This window comes from Peromyscus eremicus, chromosome 2, assembly GCF_949786415.1.
Source record: "Peromyscus eremicus chromosome 2, PerEre_H2_v1, whole genome shotgun sequence".
Lineage (NCBI taxonomy): Eukaryota > Metazoa > Chordata > Mammalia > Rodentia > Cricetidae > Peromyscus > Peromyscus eremicus.
Genome location: NC_081417.1, coordinates 22910623 through 22930833, shown reverse-complemented (window position 1 = coordinate 22930833; position 20211 = coordinate 22910623). Strand labels below are relative to the sequence as shown.

Below are 20211 nucleotides of genomic sequence, written 5' to 3'. Positions count from 1 at the left end.
ACTCACTTTGTACAGCTTTCCATGGCAGATGTCTCATAGCTTGGGTATCTCAATATCTTTTGATTTCAAAATACAACACTGGCTTAATCTTCCAAGCTTCATGCAATGACCTCTCACAGTCTCCTCACTGGGTTTCTGACTCTGCCTAACATAGATGGATGCAACAGTGCTCAACTGAAACCACAGAGGAAGAACCTATGACCTATAAATTTTATATCTTTCTTGTTTCCAGAATCAGTACAAGGGTTAACCACCCAAATTTGGCTTCTAAGTTGTGATGGATGATACCACACTTGGACTAGAGTTGCATCAAGTTTTGTATGAAGTTGCTTCTTGGGATTAGAAATCAAGTTGCCTATTCCTTCCATAAATTAAAGGATTATATAGAGTCTTACCAATAGGGTACCTTACTAGTCCTCAAATTCTGAGAAGGGTCTTCCCTTTAATGGTGCTAAAATTTTTTTTAAATTTCTTGCTTCTACTTCACCACAGGACTATTTGAAACTAGTCCAGTTTATCTCTACAAAACTGACATTTTATTTCTTTCTGCATCACTTGTTTTTTTTCCACTGTAGAACTGATTGAGTCACCATTAATAAAAACCCAACAGAATCAATACTTTGTCCAATGAATCAGCCAAAATTACTTTGTAATTCTGCCTTACTCAATTTCTCAGATAATGGACAAAGTAAGAATGATTTGTGGCCAAAATATGATACATATTACACCTATCTAAATTTTTAATGGAGTCTACTTCCCACTGAAATCTTATGGCCTCAGACTCTACTGTCTGCATTACTTTCAACACTCACATATTCCTAGTCCTACAAGGATAGTTGATTAAGCTCTGTGTGTAGCTTTCTATGGTATTTACCATCTAAAACCCTAATAGCTTCAACATTACTCCAAAAGACAACATTCCCATAGTCTACCTGGCAACAAAATCACTTTTGGTGTGCCACATTTTGTTTTAACTTGTTTGTTTCTTGCTGTGATTAAATTGTCTAACCAAAAGCATCTCAAATAATGAACAGGTTTATTTGGTTAATATTGCCAGATCACAACCCACATTTGTGTGAGCTTAGGACAGAAACTCAAGCTAGGAACTGAAGGTAAAAACAGGGAACCTCAGTGGAAGACCCTTTTCACATCAATCATCTATCAATATAGTTTCCCAAAAACACAGTAACTAACAATTCTGATCTGGGCCAGTGCCTCAATTGATGTTCCCTTAGATGAATCTAGGCTACATCATTTTGACAGTTGAAGCTAATTAAGATAAAGAGACAGTAATACATGAAAAGGTTTTAAAAACACAAAAATAATGTATTAGGTATATCAATCACTTAAGCAGCAAAAAACCATGAAGATAGCAACAACTGGAAAACACAGATATATAAAAAAATGAGGAGCAGTGAGCCTCTAAGATTAAGAAAAGAAAACTAAAACTGTCTCTTCAAAGAAACTTCTCAAACCATCAAAAGCTCAAGGAACACAAAGCAAAATATATAAATTTTCTGGAAAAAAAAAAGTGGTGAAGTTCCATCATTTTCCAGAGAAACAACAATAAATTTAGATGACAATTAATAAGTTTAGCAACATAGATGACAACACTTACCACACAAGACAAAAAGACATACCTACAAATATATATCACAATTCCTTAAACAAGAACTACAAGATTATAATCAAAATTTAACCATAAGAAATCACTGGCCAGCACTCATCCTGTGCACTCCCATACTCTGCTTTGATAATAATAAAAAATGGATTCAGTGAGGATAGCTGCTCCAAATAAATTGGAGATCTGTTTGAAGCTTTCTGATGCTTTGACTTTTTAGAAAATAAGTTTTGATTACTAAAAGGATTTCATTCTCTTATAATAAACAAAAGAATGCTTATTAGAATCATTTAGGAATCATTTGGTTTCCTATAATTGATGATTGTCCATAAGTCTGCATCAGGCTGAGGAAATTAAAATTTTTCCAAACCAAATGCAAGATAACAGATTTTTAAAGATAGTGTATGATTTGTATCATACACCTAAAGCAACTTGTCTTGCTCTAATAGATTTATAAGTCAGAAGAACTTTTGAAAAGAAAGTTTATCCCCACATTCTGTGTTTGTTTGTGTGTGAGAGAGAATGTGTTCCATGTATAAAAGTGACATACAAGAAAAGAAGGTGTCAGATCTCCTGGATCTGGAGTAGCAGGCGGTTATGTGTGGGAGCCCACAAAAGCTTTCCAGTGAGATTTGAGCTTGCTTTACACAGCAAGGCTGCATTAGGGGATGGCTTGACTACATGCATGGTCACCAAGTGTCTGGGATGGTCTGAACTTGGCTGTCCTGGGGTGAGGTCTTTTGTTCCACCCCTTGGCATTCCTTCAAAAGCCCTTTAGTAGAGACAGAAGGGACTGGTGGGTTTTGACCCAGGCCATCCCCAGGTATACTGTTTCTGACTGTCTCTCTTCTCTATATGTCTAACTAAATCTCTTATCTCTCACTCCTCAAGAGTCTGTGGGGTAAATAAATGTGGGAGCTGGTCTCCCACAAATGGTGCCACTGGACAGGGACCCAGGCATTTGGTGAAAGGGTTGACAGGGACATCACAGGTGTAAGGCATGCCAAAAAAGGATTTGATAAAGGCAATGGTATTTTATTCTTGGGTGTGAATGTTAGGTGGTGAAATGCTGAAGTCAAAAAGCAAGGCTGCAGCATAGATTTCTCTCTATCTAGGTTTCTTCCTTTTCCTTTCTCTCTTAAAATTCTATCTAAGAAAAATAAGGAAGATAGAGTGTAACAATATAGTATAAAAAAGGCAAAAATCAGAAAAGTAGAATGCAGGAATATAGCATAAGGAAAAAATTTAGGATTAAAAAAAGCAACAAGATGGAGGAACTATGTCCTTAATTTTCCAACTATGAGACTATAAATGCAAAATGATTCCTGTGGGAAGGTTTTGGTCCCAAGCAGCAGAGGGAAGAAATTTCACTGAGACATATGCAAGTGAAACAAAACTTTTCACTTTGCTGACACTACCACTGTACTGTATGGAAACACCATACCATCAGAATCAGTTTCCTCTTAAGCATGAAGTCAAAAGTTTAGAGAACAGAAGTCTCGAGAAAACCTGGTGGTTTTTCTCTCTCAAAAACTGAAAGTTGTCTTGGGAAAAACCTTAGCAATCTTTCTCTCTCTAAAAAAGTAAAAAGCCTTTCAGAACTTTCCTTCTCAGATTCTTTTTCTGGAAGAGCAAAATTAGATTCACCTGGAAAAGTACAGGAAACCACCTATGGTTTGCTCTAAGAAAAAACAAAAAGACCTCTTGGAATTAGATAAATCCTCTGTGCTAAGCCCTGTCTCTCTTTAGGTAGAGAAAAACAGCAGCCAGAGTTCTCTGAGGAAAGGGCCAGGTGAGAGAATGCAGGCAGAAAACAGAACAGGGACAGATTCCTCCCCAAAAGGTGCAGGACCTGGGGAAGGCTGCTAGTGTAAAAAAGCACAGTCTAAGTTCTGAGAAGCCCCTACCTCCAGAAGCAGTTAGCAGAGGAACAAAGCCATGGCCTAAGACATCTGAGGCTCTGCATCTGAAGGGGAAGGAACAAGCAGGGACAAGACAAAGATCTATCAGGGGAAAAGTCTCTCTGAAGGGGCTGTGAAAAAGCTTTATCTTAATTACTTTCACTTTCCCTCACTGACCTGGTAACATAGAAGAGAAAGCCCCAAGGGATTTTGCTGCAGGCACAAAAGGATCTGCCTGAATACATGCGAATGGGCAGGTATGACTCAGTTCTGGGGACAGTATCAGGAAAGAAAAACACCCAGTAATACCAGCTCAGGCAAAACAGAAATCTCTCAATATCCCATGATGAAAAAAGCAAAAAGCTTGACTCAAACCTCCCATGCTAAAAGCAGAAACCTGACTTTAGCCATGTAAAGAGAAATGGAAGTGGCATACTCAAAAGGAATTATGGGAAATGTAGCCCATAACGTCGTGCATAACATTGGGCTGATATAGAGAAATGCACTATGGGAAATGTAGCTTTTCAGATAAAAATGGTGATACTGCCATTTTCAGCTGAAAATGAAGTTTCTTTTCAAAGCAATGTTAGAAAGCTCAATCTTACCTGCCGAGAACTAAGAACAGGTGAACTTGCCTCTAAGGAGATAATTAAAATGCTAGTACCATTTGTCAACAAGTCACTTTGAAATCCTGAAGAAACCAAGGGAAAGCAGTCCATACACTGGAAAATTGTGTTGCAGATGGTGATCAAACTTAAGAAAATGTAGCTGTCTAAAGGATGAAAAGCTACAACTACAGTCTGAGTTAAATAACTTATGGTCAGAGTATATCACAGCTGCTAATAAAATTGGCATCAGGGGTTGAGAAGCTAATAAATGAAGTAAAACTACTAAATCATGAAAATGTTCTTCCTCAGAGTAAGCTAATGAAGGATGTGTTTCATGAAACAACATCTATGTTCTTCACTCCTTTAAACAGTAGCAGTTTTGGTGAACAAATAACCTTGCCAGAAATATTGGGCTAATAAAAATCTAGAAAAAAAATGAAAATTGTTAAAAGAACTCCTGACAAATACAGCTTTAAAAAAAACAAGAAGGGGGATAATTGTCTGAGAGTTTGGTAAGGAGTATGGAACAGAGGAATGTCAGCTCCAACGATACTCCTCTAAAGGAACTGGAGTGAAAAGCAGCTAAACCAATATTCTAATATTGAGGTTCCAACTTGCAGTCTGTGGATAGTAGAAGAATAAGGAGGCCTCCAGACTGCTGAGGAGTTTGGAATAAAATTTCAGCAATGTTTTTGGTACACAGGGGAACCTGCTGAAGGCTGCAGGTCTGGAACCCCATTCCAAGTTAGATTATTATCTTCTCTTGATGGGAAATTGACTGTTGTGGAGTTACCAGCCAAGCAATTCAGAAACAGAATGTTCTTTAGGAGGTTTTTTCCTCATCCTCTTTTTTTCTTTTTTGGGTTTGCTGTAAACTGAGATAGCTCTTTTATTTTATTTATTTTTTTATTTTTTTTCCATTTTTCTTTATTAAGAAATTTTCTACTCACTCTACATACCACCCACAGATCCCTCCTCCCATCTCCCAGCCCTCCCTCCCAAGCCACTCCACATCCCCACATCCCCCAAATCAAGGTCTCCCATGGGGAGTGAGCAGAGCCCTGCACACTGAGCCTAGGCAGGTCCAAGCCCCTTCCCACTGTACCAAGGCGCCACACCACAGGTACCAGATTCCCAAAGCCTGCCAATGCACTAGGGATAGATCCCAATCCCCCTGCCTGGGTGCTCCCCAAACAGTTTGAGCCAAACAACCGTCTTCTGTATCCAGAGGGCCTAGTCCAGTCCCATGGGGGCTTCACAGCCACTAGTCTACAGTTTGAGATAGCTCTTAATAGAGTTTTTATAAAACATCTGGAATGCATAAAGTACTGTTCAACAAGAGCACTCACTAAATCCCAGGGTTGAGAGAGCCAATGACAAATTAGACTCTTGTTTCCAACTGTCAGGAGAACTTTCATAATGATATCAAAGCTGACTATAAACTCTGAACTTTACTATAAACTCTGAATTTTAGAAATGATTGGTGTACTTCTTGTCTTGTTAATAGCTAAGAAATCTCTTCTAGATGTTAGTTAAGTAATCTCTTAAATATAAGCTTGGTAAATAGTTCTTCTAAGAAATCTCTTCTAAATATGTGCTAAAAATTGTAAAATAGTATTCTTATGAATGTAAGTTTGTAAAATAGATCAATAAGCTTGTATAAGAAGTATAAAATAAGCTTGTAAAGAGTTGTAAATATGTATAGTGATGTAAGTTTGTAAGAAGTGTAAATACATATAGTAAACGGCAATGCTAGTTGTAAATACATATAATAAATAATCATGATAGTTGTAAATATGTCTAGTAACATTTATACTAAAATTGTGTTGGTGTTAATGAACCAGAGTTTGGTAGAAACTAAGGGAATCTTTAAATTTGATATAATTTATCTGATGCAGTTTGCATCAAGAGTTTATTGATTTAAAAAGGGCTTGGCACAGCTAAGGCTGTTATAGACATCTTAAGACCCATTTGAAAAAAAATATGCTATCTCTATCATCCTCTACTCCTGTACTGGGAAGTGTGGCATTATAGAGATTGCTGTGGAGGTTGTAAACTCAATAGGAACCTGGGCCAGAGCTGAGTTAAGCTCAGTACTGCCAGAAGCTGACAGTCAAGATTGGGCAACTTTCCCCTGCCAGCTTTGCAACCTAAACCAGAGGGCACTTGATGGAAAGTGTACCCCCAAGATGGGTAAGGGTTGTCTGGCTGACAGGGATGAACTAAAGCAGACCCAGCTTATCTGAGGGGCCTGAAGGGCTCTTTAAAAAATTAAGAGGGGCCTGTGGGAGTCTCCAAAAGCTTTCTAGTGAGATTTGAGCTTGCTTAACACAGCAAGGCTGCATTAGGGGATGGCTTGACTATGTGCATGGTCACCAAGTGTCTGGGATGGTCTGCACTTGGCTGTGCTGGGGGGGGTGTCTTTTGCTCCACTTCTTGGCATTCCTTTAAAAGCCCTTTAGTAGAAACAGAAGGGGATGGTGGGTTTTGATCCAGACCCTCCCACACTATCCTGTGTTTCTAACTATCTCTCTCTATATTTCTATCTCAACCTCTTATCCCTCACTCCTTAAGAGTCTGTGGGGTAAATAAATGTGGGAGCTTGTCTCCCATAGTTATGAGCCTCCCAATGAGAACATTGAGATATGAAGTCAGGTCATCCCCAAGAAGAATACATGCTGGACCACATGCCTAGCAACAGAACTTTTTATCCAATAAATTAAAAGTCTTTCACAGATTACCAACAACAACAAAACCTAAATAAGCACAGAAGTAAATGAATGATCCATGGGAACATGGTGCATCAATATTAAGATGTTGTGTATGTAAATCTGTAGCAGGAAATGAATACAATCCAAAGAAAACTTCAACAATTTATAACAGGATACCCAAATCCAAAGCTATATACAAAGTGAAAACATTCAGAATGCCCAATAGGATTATGAAAAAATAATACACATATTGACACAATCTGACTTCTATATTTCCCACAAAGCTAAAACAATCAAGAATATGTACAATATTTGTAAAAGAATAAAGGAGTGAGAAAAAGCCAAGAACAAAAGCAGAAAAATATAGTCAACTTTTAATCAAAAGACCAAAAGAAACTCAGCCACACAAAGTGTGATCTTGACCAATGTTACCAAACTTCATAAATTCTATGTATATAGAAATTAACACAAATTTCATAATTCTCACAAAATTAACTCAAAGTAACCCTTAAACAGTTATGTTTCTGACCCTCTAGCTACTGCTCTTTCTTCAAAACAGAGAGGTCTCTGTTGTATAATATTATTTTAATATGTCTTACATTTGCTTATGCTGTGGAACATTTGATTAATGATGCAAAGATGCATTCTTTTATGTTGAATTTGTTTACCTGTGTGAAGCCATGTTACTCTGCCTGGCTAAAACACTTGATGATCTAATAAAGATCTGAATGGCCAATAGCTAGGCAGGAGAAAGGGTCAGCAGGGTTGGCAGGCATAGAGAATAAATACCAGGAGAGAAAAGGAAAAAGATCACAGAGTGAGAAAAATAAAGTTTCAAAATGATTCTTCTAAACCACTAATATTAAATACAAAAATATTTTATGCATCCCCTCCTCATAGTAGCCAAGGTATTCCAAGCATTATACTTTGCAAATATTTCTATTAGGGCTACCAAAACAGACTAGTTTTATGAAATCAGAACTTTTCAGAACAGGTTGTTATATCACACAAATAGAGAATAACAAATGGAACAAAAAATTCAATCCTGTGTAACTTTATTCACCACACATATTCTAAATGTTCTTTAAATACTAATACTGTTTTTGAAAGTTTGGGTGTATGTGTTTGGGTATGTGTGTGTGTATATATTTGTGGGTGTATTTGTGGGTGTGGTGTGTGTGTCTGAGTATATGTGTTTGTGTGATGTATCTATTATGTTAGTGTGTATGCTAATTTTATGTGTTTGTGTATGTGTTGGTATTTGTGTGTGTTTGTGTTTATGTGTGATGTGTGTGCATTTATGGGAATGTTGTATGTGTATTTGTATATGTATGACTGTGCATGTGTGAGAGAGAGAGAGAAGTGATTGTGATGTGTCTGTTTGATGTGTGAGTGCAGGTATATGCTATATCTCATGGGTACTGGCCAATGGACAATTTCAGGACTTGGTTCTTTCTACCATGGGTTCCCAGGAACCAGCTTATTGTTCTTGTACAACAATGTGCTGGCACCTAAAGTCAGTGTAAATATACTGTCTTGCGTGATTGTTTTTCAAACATATAAGAACTAACTCAAATTTACTACTAGGTAAACTTTATGAGTGGGAAGATTTTAATGCTTAAAATAATTTTACCAAAAGCAACTGTGGCTACAATTACCCAAATTCACTATATCCACTGGTCTATGCAGTGGCTAACACCAGTTTAAAACTTTTCTAGTGCTAGATATTAGTTAGATGCCTTTGCCACAGGAAAAAGTTGACAATGTAAGATAGATACAAATTATAATATCATCCATTAGTACAGGCAGGTAACAGGGAAGTCCTTAAACTTTAAAACATACAGAATATGTGTAATAGTAAATAATCCCTCTAGTGTGAAGATTCCATATTACGCCACATTGAGAGTTCCATCTTCTGTGAAACTCTCTAGAGCTGCAGATTACAATACCTACATTAAATCATTTTTATTTCAATTTCCATTTTCTAGGATCCATCTCCACCCTTAAGATTCAGAGTAACTCAGGTGTTGTCCAGTAAGCTGTAGTAAGCTCTTCTTGCAATCCTGACAAGCAGCCAAATTTGGTTACCATTCCTCCACACTTGTTGAGATTTTGTTTTTAAATCCTTCGTATCAACCTCTGCAAATGTGCAAATAACACAATGGATGTGAACAAGTGTCCTCAGTCTCTGCAGCCTCTGTTGCATAGCTCTCTTTGGCTAAACCACTTTCCCCTCTAATTTTACAAGAAGCAGTGAACCTAGGTCTTCAGATCTGACACGAACTTTTAATTATTCAGATGAATACATAGCATATATCCTCAGCACTCAGAAGCTGGGAAGAAAAAATTGCCATGAATTGGTGGCCAGCCTGGGCTAGATAACAAAACAACAACAACAACAACAACAAAATTCCATTCAGGAGAGTAAGAGCAGGCCTAAGAATTCAAGCCACTGAAAATCTTTTAAACCTCAGAATGGCATGAGCTGAGCAACACTTTTTAACTCCATCACTCTGGTTCCTATATGGGAAATACCTTTTATAAACTTGTATAGCCACTATGAAAATCAAAATGGCAGTTCCTCAAAAAGTAAGAATAGATTCACCCCCAAGTTGCCAGTATACCACTCTTGGGCATATACCCAAAGGATGCTCCATCCTACCACAAGGACACCTGCTCAGCTATGTTCATAGCAACTCTATTCTTAATAGCCAGAAACTGAAAACAATCTAGATGTCCCTCAACCAAAGAATGGGTACAGAAAATGTGGTACATTTACATAATAGAATATTACTCAGTTATTAAAACAAGGACATCGCCGGGCGGTGGTGGCGCACGCCTTTAATCCCAGCACTCGGGAGGCAGAGCCAGGCGGATCTCTGTGAGTTCGAGGCCAGCCTGGGCTACCAAGTGAGTTCCAGGAAAAGGCGCAAAGCTACACAGAGAAACCCTGTCTCGAAAAACCAAAAAAAAAAAAAAAAAAAAAAAAAAAAAAAACAAGGACATCATGAAACTTGCAGACAAATGGATAAACTAAAAAAATATCATCCTGAGTGAAGTAACTGAGACCCAAAAAGACCAACATGGTATGAACTTCCATATAAGTAGATATTAGCTGTAAGGTAAACGATAATCATGCTACAACCCACAGACCCAGAGAGGCTAATTAACAAGGAGGGCTCAATGGGGGGAACATATGGACCTCCCTGGAAAGAGGAAATAAAATAGATTTTCTGGATTAGACTGGGGGTGGCTAGGGGGAAAACAGGAGAGAGCAGGCTGTGGGGGAGATATAAGGAGAAAGTATGGGGAGAGACTACTGGAACAGGGGAGGGGGCACTTGGGAGTCGATATGGAAACCTAGTGCAGTCTCTGTTGTATAACCCTCATTGGCTGAACCACTCTCCTTCCTAACTCTAAGATAAGCAGTAAAACTCACTCTTTGGATACTCCTTGGATTCTATGAAAACGACCCTAGAGGGGACTCCTAGGAATGGGGGTTAAGGAGCCTGAACAGCCTTCTCTAACCAGGCAAGCCTTTCAGTATGGAGACTGGGACACCAACCCAGCCACAAAACCCATCACCTACAATTAGTCCTATTTGCATGATGCTGGGTTTTTGGTGGCTCAGAACTTGTGGTAGTGGAAAACCAATGACTGGTCTAACTTTAGGCCCATTCCATGAGGGGGAGCCCATGCCAAACACTGCTTGGATGAATCTGGAGTTCAAAGGTCAAGAGATCTAGGATGGAACCAAACAAGACTGGCAAAAAAAAGTCAATGAAATGATTCCTAATGATATTCTGCTATACTCATAGAATGGTAGCTAGCCCAATTGTATTCAGACAAGCTTAATCCAGAAACTGATGGAAGCAGATGCAGAGACCCACAGCCAAACATTAGGAGGAGCTCAGGAACCCCTGCAGATAAAGGGGAGAAAGAATTGTAGCAGCCAGAGGGCTTAAGGACACCAGGAGAACAAAGCCCACAGAACTGAATAACCCAAGGTTATTGGTGCTCATAGACTGAAGCAGCAACCATGGATCCTCTAGGAGTCTGTGATAACTCCTTTGCATACAATGATTACATACCTTAGTATTTTTGTAGGACCCCTAAAAGTAGGAGTGTGTATATGGGGTGTTTCTTTGACTTATTTATTTGCTTTGAGACCCTTTTCCTCATACTGGGTTGCTTTATCCAGCCTTGAAATGATGTTTTGTGCCTAGTCTTTTTGTAACTTGCTATACCATATGTAGAGGCTCTTTTGTTTTGTCTACTTGACATCAAGTTAGAGACATCAGAGAGGAGGGAGCCTCAGTTATGAAATGCCTCCATGTGATACACTGGCAAGGCATTTTCTCAATTACTGAACAATGGAGGAAGGCCCAGCCCATTGAGAGTGGTGCCATCCCTGTACTGGTGGTCTTGGTCTCTGTAAGAAAGGAAGCTGGGCAAGTCATTTGAAGTAAGCCAGTAAGTAGCACTCCTCCTCCATGGCATTTGTATCAGCTCCTGCCTCCAGTATGCTGCCCTGTTTGAATTTCTGTCCTGACTTCCTTTAAGAGTGAATATCAATCTGGATGTGTAATCCAAATAAACACTTTTCTTTCCATCTTGCTTTTTAGTCATGGTGTTTTATCACAACAATAGAAACCCTAACTAAGACAGCATGTCTAGTTAATACCTATGAGAGATGTCCTCTTTTCTAAGGGAAATGGAAGAAGAGTGGTTTGAGTACAAGATGGAGGACTGAGAGGAGTGGAGTGAGGAGACACTGAAGCTGGTATGAAGAAGAATAAATAAAAAATAAAAAATAAATGAAAAAGAGGAATGTGGACATGTGAGGGAAGACTGGACCAAGAAAGACTAAAACTCAGCAGGGCAAATGTCAAATCCTGTGGCTCTGTCTCAGATAAATGAGGCTTCATTTTCAAAGGGCACAGATAGCTCTGTGCCTGCAACTTCTTATGTATCTCTCTCTTTTGTTACTTCCAAACCCTATGTGCAGCTTTCCATTGCAGGTGTCTCACAGCTTATAGATCTCAACATCCTGTGGCCTCAAATTCAACCTATCTTCATCTTCGCTGTTAAATACAATGAAATCTCATACTCTCCTCACTGAGGTTCTGACTCGGTCAAACATAGATGGGTACAATAGTGATGAAATGACCACAGAAAAAGAATCCATGACCTTTAAACTTTACATCTTTCTTATTCCCAGAATCAGTACAACATAAGTGATCCTGCCAAGTTTTGATGGACCCTACCAGACTTGGACCACAGTTGCTGCAGGTTCTGTATTACGTGTCTTCTTAGGACTAGGACTCACCATGCTTACTCCTTCCATAAATTAACAGCTCAACTGGATGGAGTCTTAGCCTTGGTACCTTCCTAGGCTTCCAATGCAGAGCAAGGGCGTTCTCTTCAATGGTGCTAAACTCCTTAAAAAATTCCTGTGTCTTTTTCACTACTTGATTGCCATATGAAACTACCTACTGCTTGTTTTTCTCTATAAAGACTTTTCATTTCTTTCTAGGACCACTTTTTTTCCACTGTACACCTGAATGAGTCATCAGTAATAATATCCAACAGAAGCAATATTTTGTCTATGAAATCAGCCCATTACTTTTAAATTCTGTGTTACTTACTTACTTACTTGAGACATGGAGAGAATAAGAAAAATTTGCAGCCAAACTATCACACAAATGATCTCTAGCTAAATTTTTCATAGACTCTTATAAGTGTCTGTGTTTACTTACCAGGCCAAGGTCACCTGACAGGCCATGAAAAATGAAATCAGGCTTTGGTTAGAGGGGTCACAGCAAGAGGAGGCTGTGACTGTTTTATTGATAACAATTAGACTTCTTATGCCTTTATCAGAAACAGAAGATAATGACAATTCCCAGGATCAATAGTTGTAGTTGCCATGACAAAAGGAAGTTTGCAAGGGTACATAAGATTAATGTCTAAGACCAATTGTTCTGTTAAGCTGCCATGCTTCCTTGGCTACTAAGGGATCTTACAGAGAGAAACCAAAGGCAGCTTGAATGTTCCATTGCCTGAGGGCTGTATCAGTCTCTCAGGACCCCAAAGGCACATTGTTCCCCAGGAGTCATGGACTTTAACCTGAGGAACCTATGACACATGTATCTCCAGGCAGGTAGGCCAGGTCAATTCCATGGTTCCCTGCAGAGCTTATTGCCCACTAAAATTCTACAACCTTGACCTCTACTTCTGCCATTATTCTCAACATTCCAATCTTCCAGGTTCTACAAGAACAGCTGATTAAACTCTGTGAACAGCTTTCTATGGCTTTTCCATCTAAAGTCCTAATATCTTCAACATTTCTCCAAAAGTCAACATTCCTGGGTTCTTTGCAGAAACAAAATCACATTTGGAATACCATGTTTTCTTCCAACTTTCTTCTCTGTTGCTGTCATTAAATTCTCTAACCAAAAGCAACTCCAGTAATGAACAGGTTTATTTGGTTGAACCCCTAGGTCACAATCCCTCCTTAGGGGAGCTTGGGATAGAAACTCAAGATAATAAATAACTGAAGGCAAACCATGGGGAAACATTGTTTACTGGCTTTCTCTCTTGTTTAATCACTGTCTTCTACTCAGCTAGCTCTCTTATCCAGCCAAGGCCCATTTGCTTAGAGATATTGCCAACTCAGTGCAAGAACCTTCCCACATCAAGCATAATGAACACAATCTCTCTCAGACACAGTAACCAGATATTCTGATTTGGTAGGCCCTCAAGTGCTGTTCCCTCAGATGACTCCAGGCTATGTCACATTGACAGGTGAGGTTAATTAGGACACAAAGACAATAATATACAAGAAGATTTTAAAGATCTGAAGCCAACGTATTAATCATACCAATCACTTCAGCAGCAAAAACCCAAACATGAAGACAAAATACAGATATGCCAGGAAATAGGAAGAGGCAAGCCTCTAAGATCAAGAACAGAAAACTAAAACTGTCTCTCCCCAGAAAGTTCCCAAACCAACAAAAACTCAAGGAACTCATAACAAAAAAACATTCTGAATATAAATTGGTAAATGTCCATCATTTTCCAGAAACAAATGATATCATTAAACTACAATTGATAAAATCAACAACACTGATGGAACCACTGACAAAATAAGACACAAAGACAGTCCTAGAAATATATATTATGGTCCTTTAAACAAGAACTTACAAGATTCTAATCAAAATCAAACTCCAAGGAATCACTGGCCACCACTCATCCTGTGTACCACAGCTCTCTCCTTTGCCAATCAGAGACAATTGGTCGGGAAAGGAGGTTGGTCCACCAAAATGGGAGAGATTCACTTGAAGCCTTCTGAAGTTTTAACTTTGTAGAAAACATTTTTGACTACTAAAAGGATCTCATTCTCTTATGATAAAGAAAAAGATATCTGTTAGGATCACTTAGACACCATTTGTTTTTTCTATGATTAATGATTGCCTCTAAGTCTGCCTCAGAATGAGGAAATGAAATCTTTTTAAAACAATGCAAGATAACAGATTTTGAAAGAATCAGTGTGCACCTAAAGCAACTTGTTTTGCTCTAAGTGCTTTATAAGTCATAAGCAATTTTGAAAACAAGTTTATTGCTACTTTTTGTGTATGTTTGTACATGAGAGAGAATATCTTCTATATGTATACAGGTGACATACAAAAAATGGATCTAGAATAGTAGATAGTTATAAGCCTCCCAACTTGAGTGTTGGTATCTGGACTCAAGTCATCCTTAAGAAGAATATGTGCTGACCCACCTGCTAAGACACATAACAGTTTTTAACCAATAAACCAAGAGTCCTTTACAGATGACCAATAAGAACAACAAAATCTAAATAATTTAGAAGTAAATAAATAATCCTTGGGAACATGATGCATCAATATAAGATGCTGTATATGGTCAATTTGTACCATATAGTGAATACAATCCAATGACAATGCCCAACAATTTATAATAGGGCTGATTACAAAGCTACATTCACTGTGGAAACACTCAGAATGCTCAATGGGATTAGAAAAAAAAAGTACGCAAATTGACACAAGATGATTTCTATACTTACCACAAAGCTATAACAATCAAGAAAATGTATAATATTTGTGAAAGAATAAAGGGGATGGAGAGAAAAAGCCAAGAACAAAGGCAGGAAAATATAATCAAAAGACCAAAGGACACTAGACAGGAAAAGTATGATCTTGACCAATGTTATCCAGCTCCCTATGATTCTATGTGTGTAGAAATTAAATTAAACACAGATATTAAAACTTCCATAAAATAAACTCAATGTGACCCTCACCTGTTATGTTTCTGACCCTTCAGCTATTGACAGTTCTTCCAAAGTCCCATGCTCTAAAGTTTACTGTAAAAATGGAGGTGTTCCCTTGCTATGGCTCTGTGACCCTTTATGGCTCCTTGTGGTTTAGGGTAAACCCAGCCCCAATGATGGCCAATTCCCAAAAAACACAGAATAATAATATAAATTTTGCTTCCTGCTACAATATGTGGAATCTGCCCTATCTACCTGCATGACAGCATGGACACTTGAGGAATCTCTGCAGATCAGAAACCCTCTCCATCCCCTGGAACTGAATTTTACTGAATCACACCTCGGTGGCTGGTGGCAGCAGAAAGTTAAAAGCATTCTAATCATATGTTGCTGAAGGATAATCCACATCACCTCTGTCTACTAGTTCCTAAACTATTTGTAACATTTATAAGACAAACCTGAAAGTAGAATGCAATATTCAGAACTTATAGAAAGAAGACTTTCAGCTTTCCGTCATGCATCATAAGTAATACCTGTGTGTGCACACTTGACAGTGATATTACAAGCATCATATCCTCCCATGCCAAGGCTGTAGGCCCCCCCCTCCGCAGGAAATTCCATACAGGAAGACTAAGAGGACAAGGGCCACTGCCCAGGTCACCAACCACATGGACCAATAAAATCACTGTCTGGCTAATGATTCATCCAAGTTGCAGCATAAATGACAGCACAACACACCTACTCTGAATACCACACAATCATCATGGCCTTAATTGTGGTCCTCCTTTCAACTTCCTATAGCCGAAGCAGAGAAGAATCCTGGAAAGAACCTGCAAGCTAGAACTCTTATTGCTAAGCCTTGCCAGGGTCCCTCATTAACAAGAACCACCCAGTTGGGCCTCAGAATACTAGCAGCTCCTCTACTGGGTGAGCAGAGATCAAATGACTCAGACAGCACAAGGTAGCTCTGCCCTTCCACCTCAGCAGTTAAGGCCTTACTCTGGAAAGTTTGTATTTTAGTAGACAATCTTCAACTCTCCCAGAGCACTTCCTGTTTTTTGTCCAAGGCACAGGGTCCTTTGTGTGCACATTCCATTACACACTCAATGTCCAATGTAGCCAAAGCAGTCCTTTGCTTCTTAGCTGGGAAGTCCTACAGCCCAGCATAGGTCACACCCAAACTCTGACTGTTATTAAAGCAAAAAAGAGGCCATGAATTAGAAAACAATGAGGGGTCATGGTAGGGCTTAGAGGCAAGAAAGAGAGTGTGGATATGATGTAGTTTTTATGTCAAGTAATTATTTTGAAAAGATGAAACAGGCTTTAGGGTCATGTTCTCCAGGGCCTAGGTATTTGTATGAGAGCACACCCAGGACTACTCACATCTTTTCTCTCAGCCTGTACATCTTAAATCTGGAAAACAACAGTCCTGTTAGGCAGGGCCACAACTTTCTACAGATTCTCTATTTCAGTTGAACTAACGTAACTGCAGTAATTTGGATACATGATAAGATCAGTCCTTTCCTCAGATTCTTGGTTGTCCTGGTCTGTAGATCTCAAGAAATGGCCAGTCAGGAAATTTATGGAGCATCTAAAATTGATTACCTGACTCCATATTGCTAATATCAACTACTGCAAAACAGGAAAGCTCTCATCCTCCTTCCTGCCATTCCCTTTCTGTGCTGTGACTACATCACCTTCAAAGTTGGTCAGTGAACTCAGTTCTTTCATGGGTCCGTCTTCATTTGTAACTGCCCGATAAAAATCAGAGAAAGCCGGGTGGTGGTGGCGCACGCCTTTAATCCCAGCACTCGGGAGGCAGAGCCAGGCGGATCTCTGTGAGTTCGAGGCCAGCCTGGGCTACCAAGTGAGTCCCAGGAAAGGCGCAAAGCTACACAGAGAAACCCTGTCTCGAAAAACCAAAAAAAAAAAAAAAATCAGAGAAATTGGAGGGCACTGGTCTCTTATCCTTCACACTGGTCTCTTATCCTTCTCACTGACCAGTCAAGGCTGAGCCTGGAAGGAATTGCAGGACTGTCTCCCCAGCACTGGGCAGCAGAGGAAGGATTAGGTGTTCAAAGCAGTTCTCAACTTCATAGCTCCAGGCAAGCCTGTGCTACAGGAGATATTGCTCTAAACAGAAATAAATAAATAGCACTTGTGAAAGAAGGAGTGAATTTATAATGACCAAGAAAAATTGGAGTTCAGAAACAAATAGAGATGAGCACTAAGGCACTTTAAAAAAGGTTAAAAACTGATACCAATAAGTGCCTTTTTAAAATGATATAAATGATATATTTTAAAGAATAAAAACCTTAGCTAAATTGATTTGAAAAAGAATAGGCCTTTCCCTAGTAGAGGGAAGGCCATCAATAAGAGACTGATTTTTTCCATATGTACGTGTTGGCTGCTGAGATCTGTAACTTAACACAGTGAGTTACAATCAATGGACTGTTTCTCAAACCTCTAAGCTGATTTAAGTATGTCAAGCAGGATTGAACATATCTGCACTGGAGACCTCCCTAACTGCAAATCCAATATTCACTGGTTCAAGTTAACTTTCTCAAATTGTACACCCACCAATCTGGTCCGTGTTCATCCATATGACAGGGAATTAATACATGCTGGGAAATTACAAATTAACTCTTGCTGCCACAATCTGGTCCCTTTTCATAACGGTGACTCCAGAAGCTGACTGTCTACCCTGTTTCCCTCTGCCCTGTACACAATAAATTATTCCTCCTATTCTGGTCTGGAGGCAGAAGCCATGCTCCACATAAAAATCCTTTTTCTGTAACTGCAATGGACAGTAAACTACAAGACTCAAATGAATAATTTTAAAATGCTGAGGTGGTACAGTCATTTAATTTATGAATTTTGGAAGTGTAAAATAGAGGACAACAAGGTCATTGCTCTGGAGTGCAACAGTCTGAAATCAAGGCCACCTAAGTCACTGAAGAGAGCTTGTCTCAGAAACATTATTCTACAAGACTGGAAATGCACCTGTTCTATAATTAATATGCCTTCCCAGGGGGAAATCACTCCACACACTTATGAACTCAATAAAAAAAATATCTTTAATGAGAACATGCAGCTGTCTCTGGCTAACACTCAAATAGGAGCCAGTCTAGATAGATCTGCATCCCACATATGCTGTCATCTTTATGTGTCTTTTAGGTTCACACTCCAGGTTACACTCTGGAACGTTTAAATAGGAACAGGAGAGTGAGAGTCTAACCACTTAGGCAGGTGGGAGACATACACAGAAAAGATATTACCAGAATTATTTCGGAAGTACACTGGTGACCTAATACAGCAGGTCATTCTTCAGTAACAGGGTCCTCAGGTACATGTACCAGGGTAGAAAAGATAAAAGCTGGAGTGAGGTGGTTTTTGCACAAGCTATATCTCATGCCAAGTAAGCATCTTAAGAAGGAAAGCTTCTTGTATACTACTTCCAGGGGGGAGTGGAAGGAAATGGGGGAACTTCTATGAAGTCCGCTGAAACTATCATACAATAGGACAAACTCAGGAGGAGGCTAATAAATAATGCTGCACAGGAGGAACACAGGGTATCTCAGGAACATTACTAAGCCTACAGTGGCCTTACGACTTACAACCACAGCTCCATGTGATGAAAAGGCCCTGGCCCCAGACCATCACCAGCTCTATATTCCTGGTTTTAGAGAAGGAACTCTATTTTACTGTCAATACATCAAGGCCTTAAGCAAAGCTTTAAAGGTATAGGCCCCATGCTTTTAACTAGCTATCCCCAAAATGTTCCTCCTCTATTCCTGAGGGAATAAATGAAAGCCTTGCTTGACCAGACCAGTCCTTAATGCAACAGTGTTTTACTTTTCAAAAAGTTGTGACCTGGTGTCAAATTGCCCATCTCTCAGAACTATGCTGTTCTCTAGAAGAAAAACTGTACCTTTAAAGCACACCAGGCCCTTAAGGTAGATTGTGACCTCATTGAGCAGTTTGTTAGAGACCTGATTTTTGATATAGGGATGAGCCTAGTGGTTGGCTGTAAATCAGGGGTGTCTCCTTTGTAATGGTTTGGAGCCAAATGGCTGGACATTCCTGGTGAAAAAAAAAATGTGTATCCTAGCATTCTTATCTGTAAGACGCCTGGTTAGCATATACTTATCTTTGGGGCGTTTCAGAGGCAGCTATCCCTCAGCTAAATTCTACTTTGTAAGACTTACTATCTTCTAAGCATTCATAAATCCTTTATATCACCAATTCTACTCTTCCACTTCACAGCTTAGTAGTGGAGTGCTACCCAACACAAGAGATGCCTTTTACAACCTCCACAAAATTAACTGTAAATAGATCTTAAATGCAAAGTGCTGAACTTCTAGAAGATAATGGAGAAACTGGATCTCTCCAAGTTTGGCAAACTGCCTGCCACGGATGCACCAAAGCATGTTGTTGTTGACTACAAATGTTTCTACACACACAGCTCCCTTCTCCCAATGTTCTGCAGATGCAGCCCACAGTGCAAAATTATTCGAGACCTGTGCCTGGGTCCATGGAGTTGCATGGACTGTATAGAAATTTACAGGACAGGGAATCTGGCTGCAGGTTCTCACCCAGCCCCGGGGAGGACCTGCCATACCGGCTCCTGCACGTCCCCATTCACTCTTCTCTATTTATGGAAAGCAGCCCCTAACTCACCATGTTGTGGCTTCCCTGCTCGCCCATGGCCCCCTCACAGATCCCTGAAGTAGCACTAACAGCACAGTAAATAAATGCAATGGCGCCAGCTTCGCTGTAAAGCCAAGCCTGTAACCTGGTTCCCGGAAGGGCCTGCACCACTTCTGACTGGCAGTTCAGCCGGGAAGCGCTGATTGGCTAATGAGGCGTGAGTGACAAGAGCACCTCGCTTAGGTTTACAATGTGCTTAAAGACACAGCACAATGGTTCCTGACCCTACCTTACACACCAGACCCAGACCTTTTCCAGACTGCAGAGATTTGCATTTCAATGACACTTGCCCCTGGGTCTGATAGCTGACCCTGCTGTCTTCCTGAATTCCATAGGCACTTCCCATTCTTCCTCCTGGACCTAATGCAAC

At 39.6% G+C, this 20211-nt stretch overlaps 1 protein-coding gene across 1 annotated transcript in view; it reads right to left on the bottom strand.

Moving 5' to 3' along the window:
• LOC131903378 (zinc finger protein 120-like) overlaps positions 1-19909 on the bottom strand; it is a 29639-nt gene extending 9730 nt beyond the window's left edge. The window contains exon 1 of the mRNA XM_059253917.1: positions 19812-19909. Within this exon, the coding sequence (XP_059109900.1) occupies positions 19812-19838 (27 nt within the window). The 5' untranslated portion in view covers positions 19839-19909. The remainder of the gene's footprint in view (positions 1-19811) is intronic.
• Positions 19910-20211: the final 302 nt, after the last annotated feature.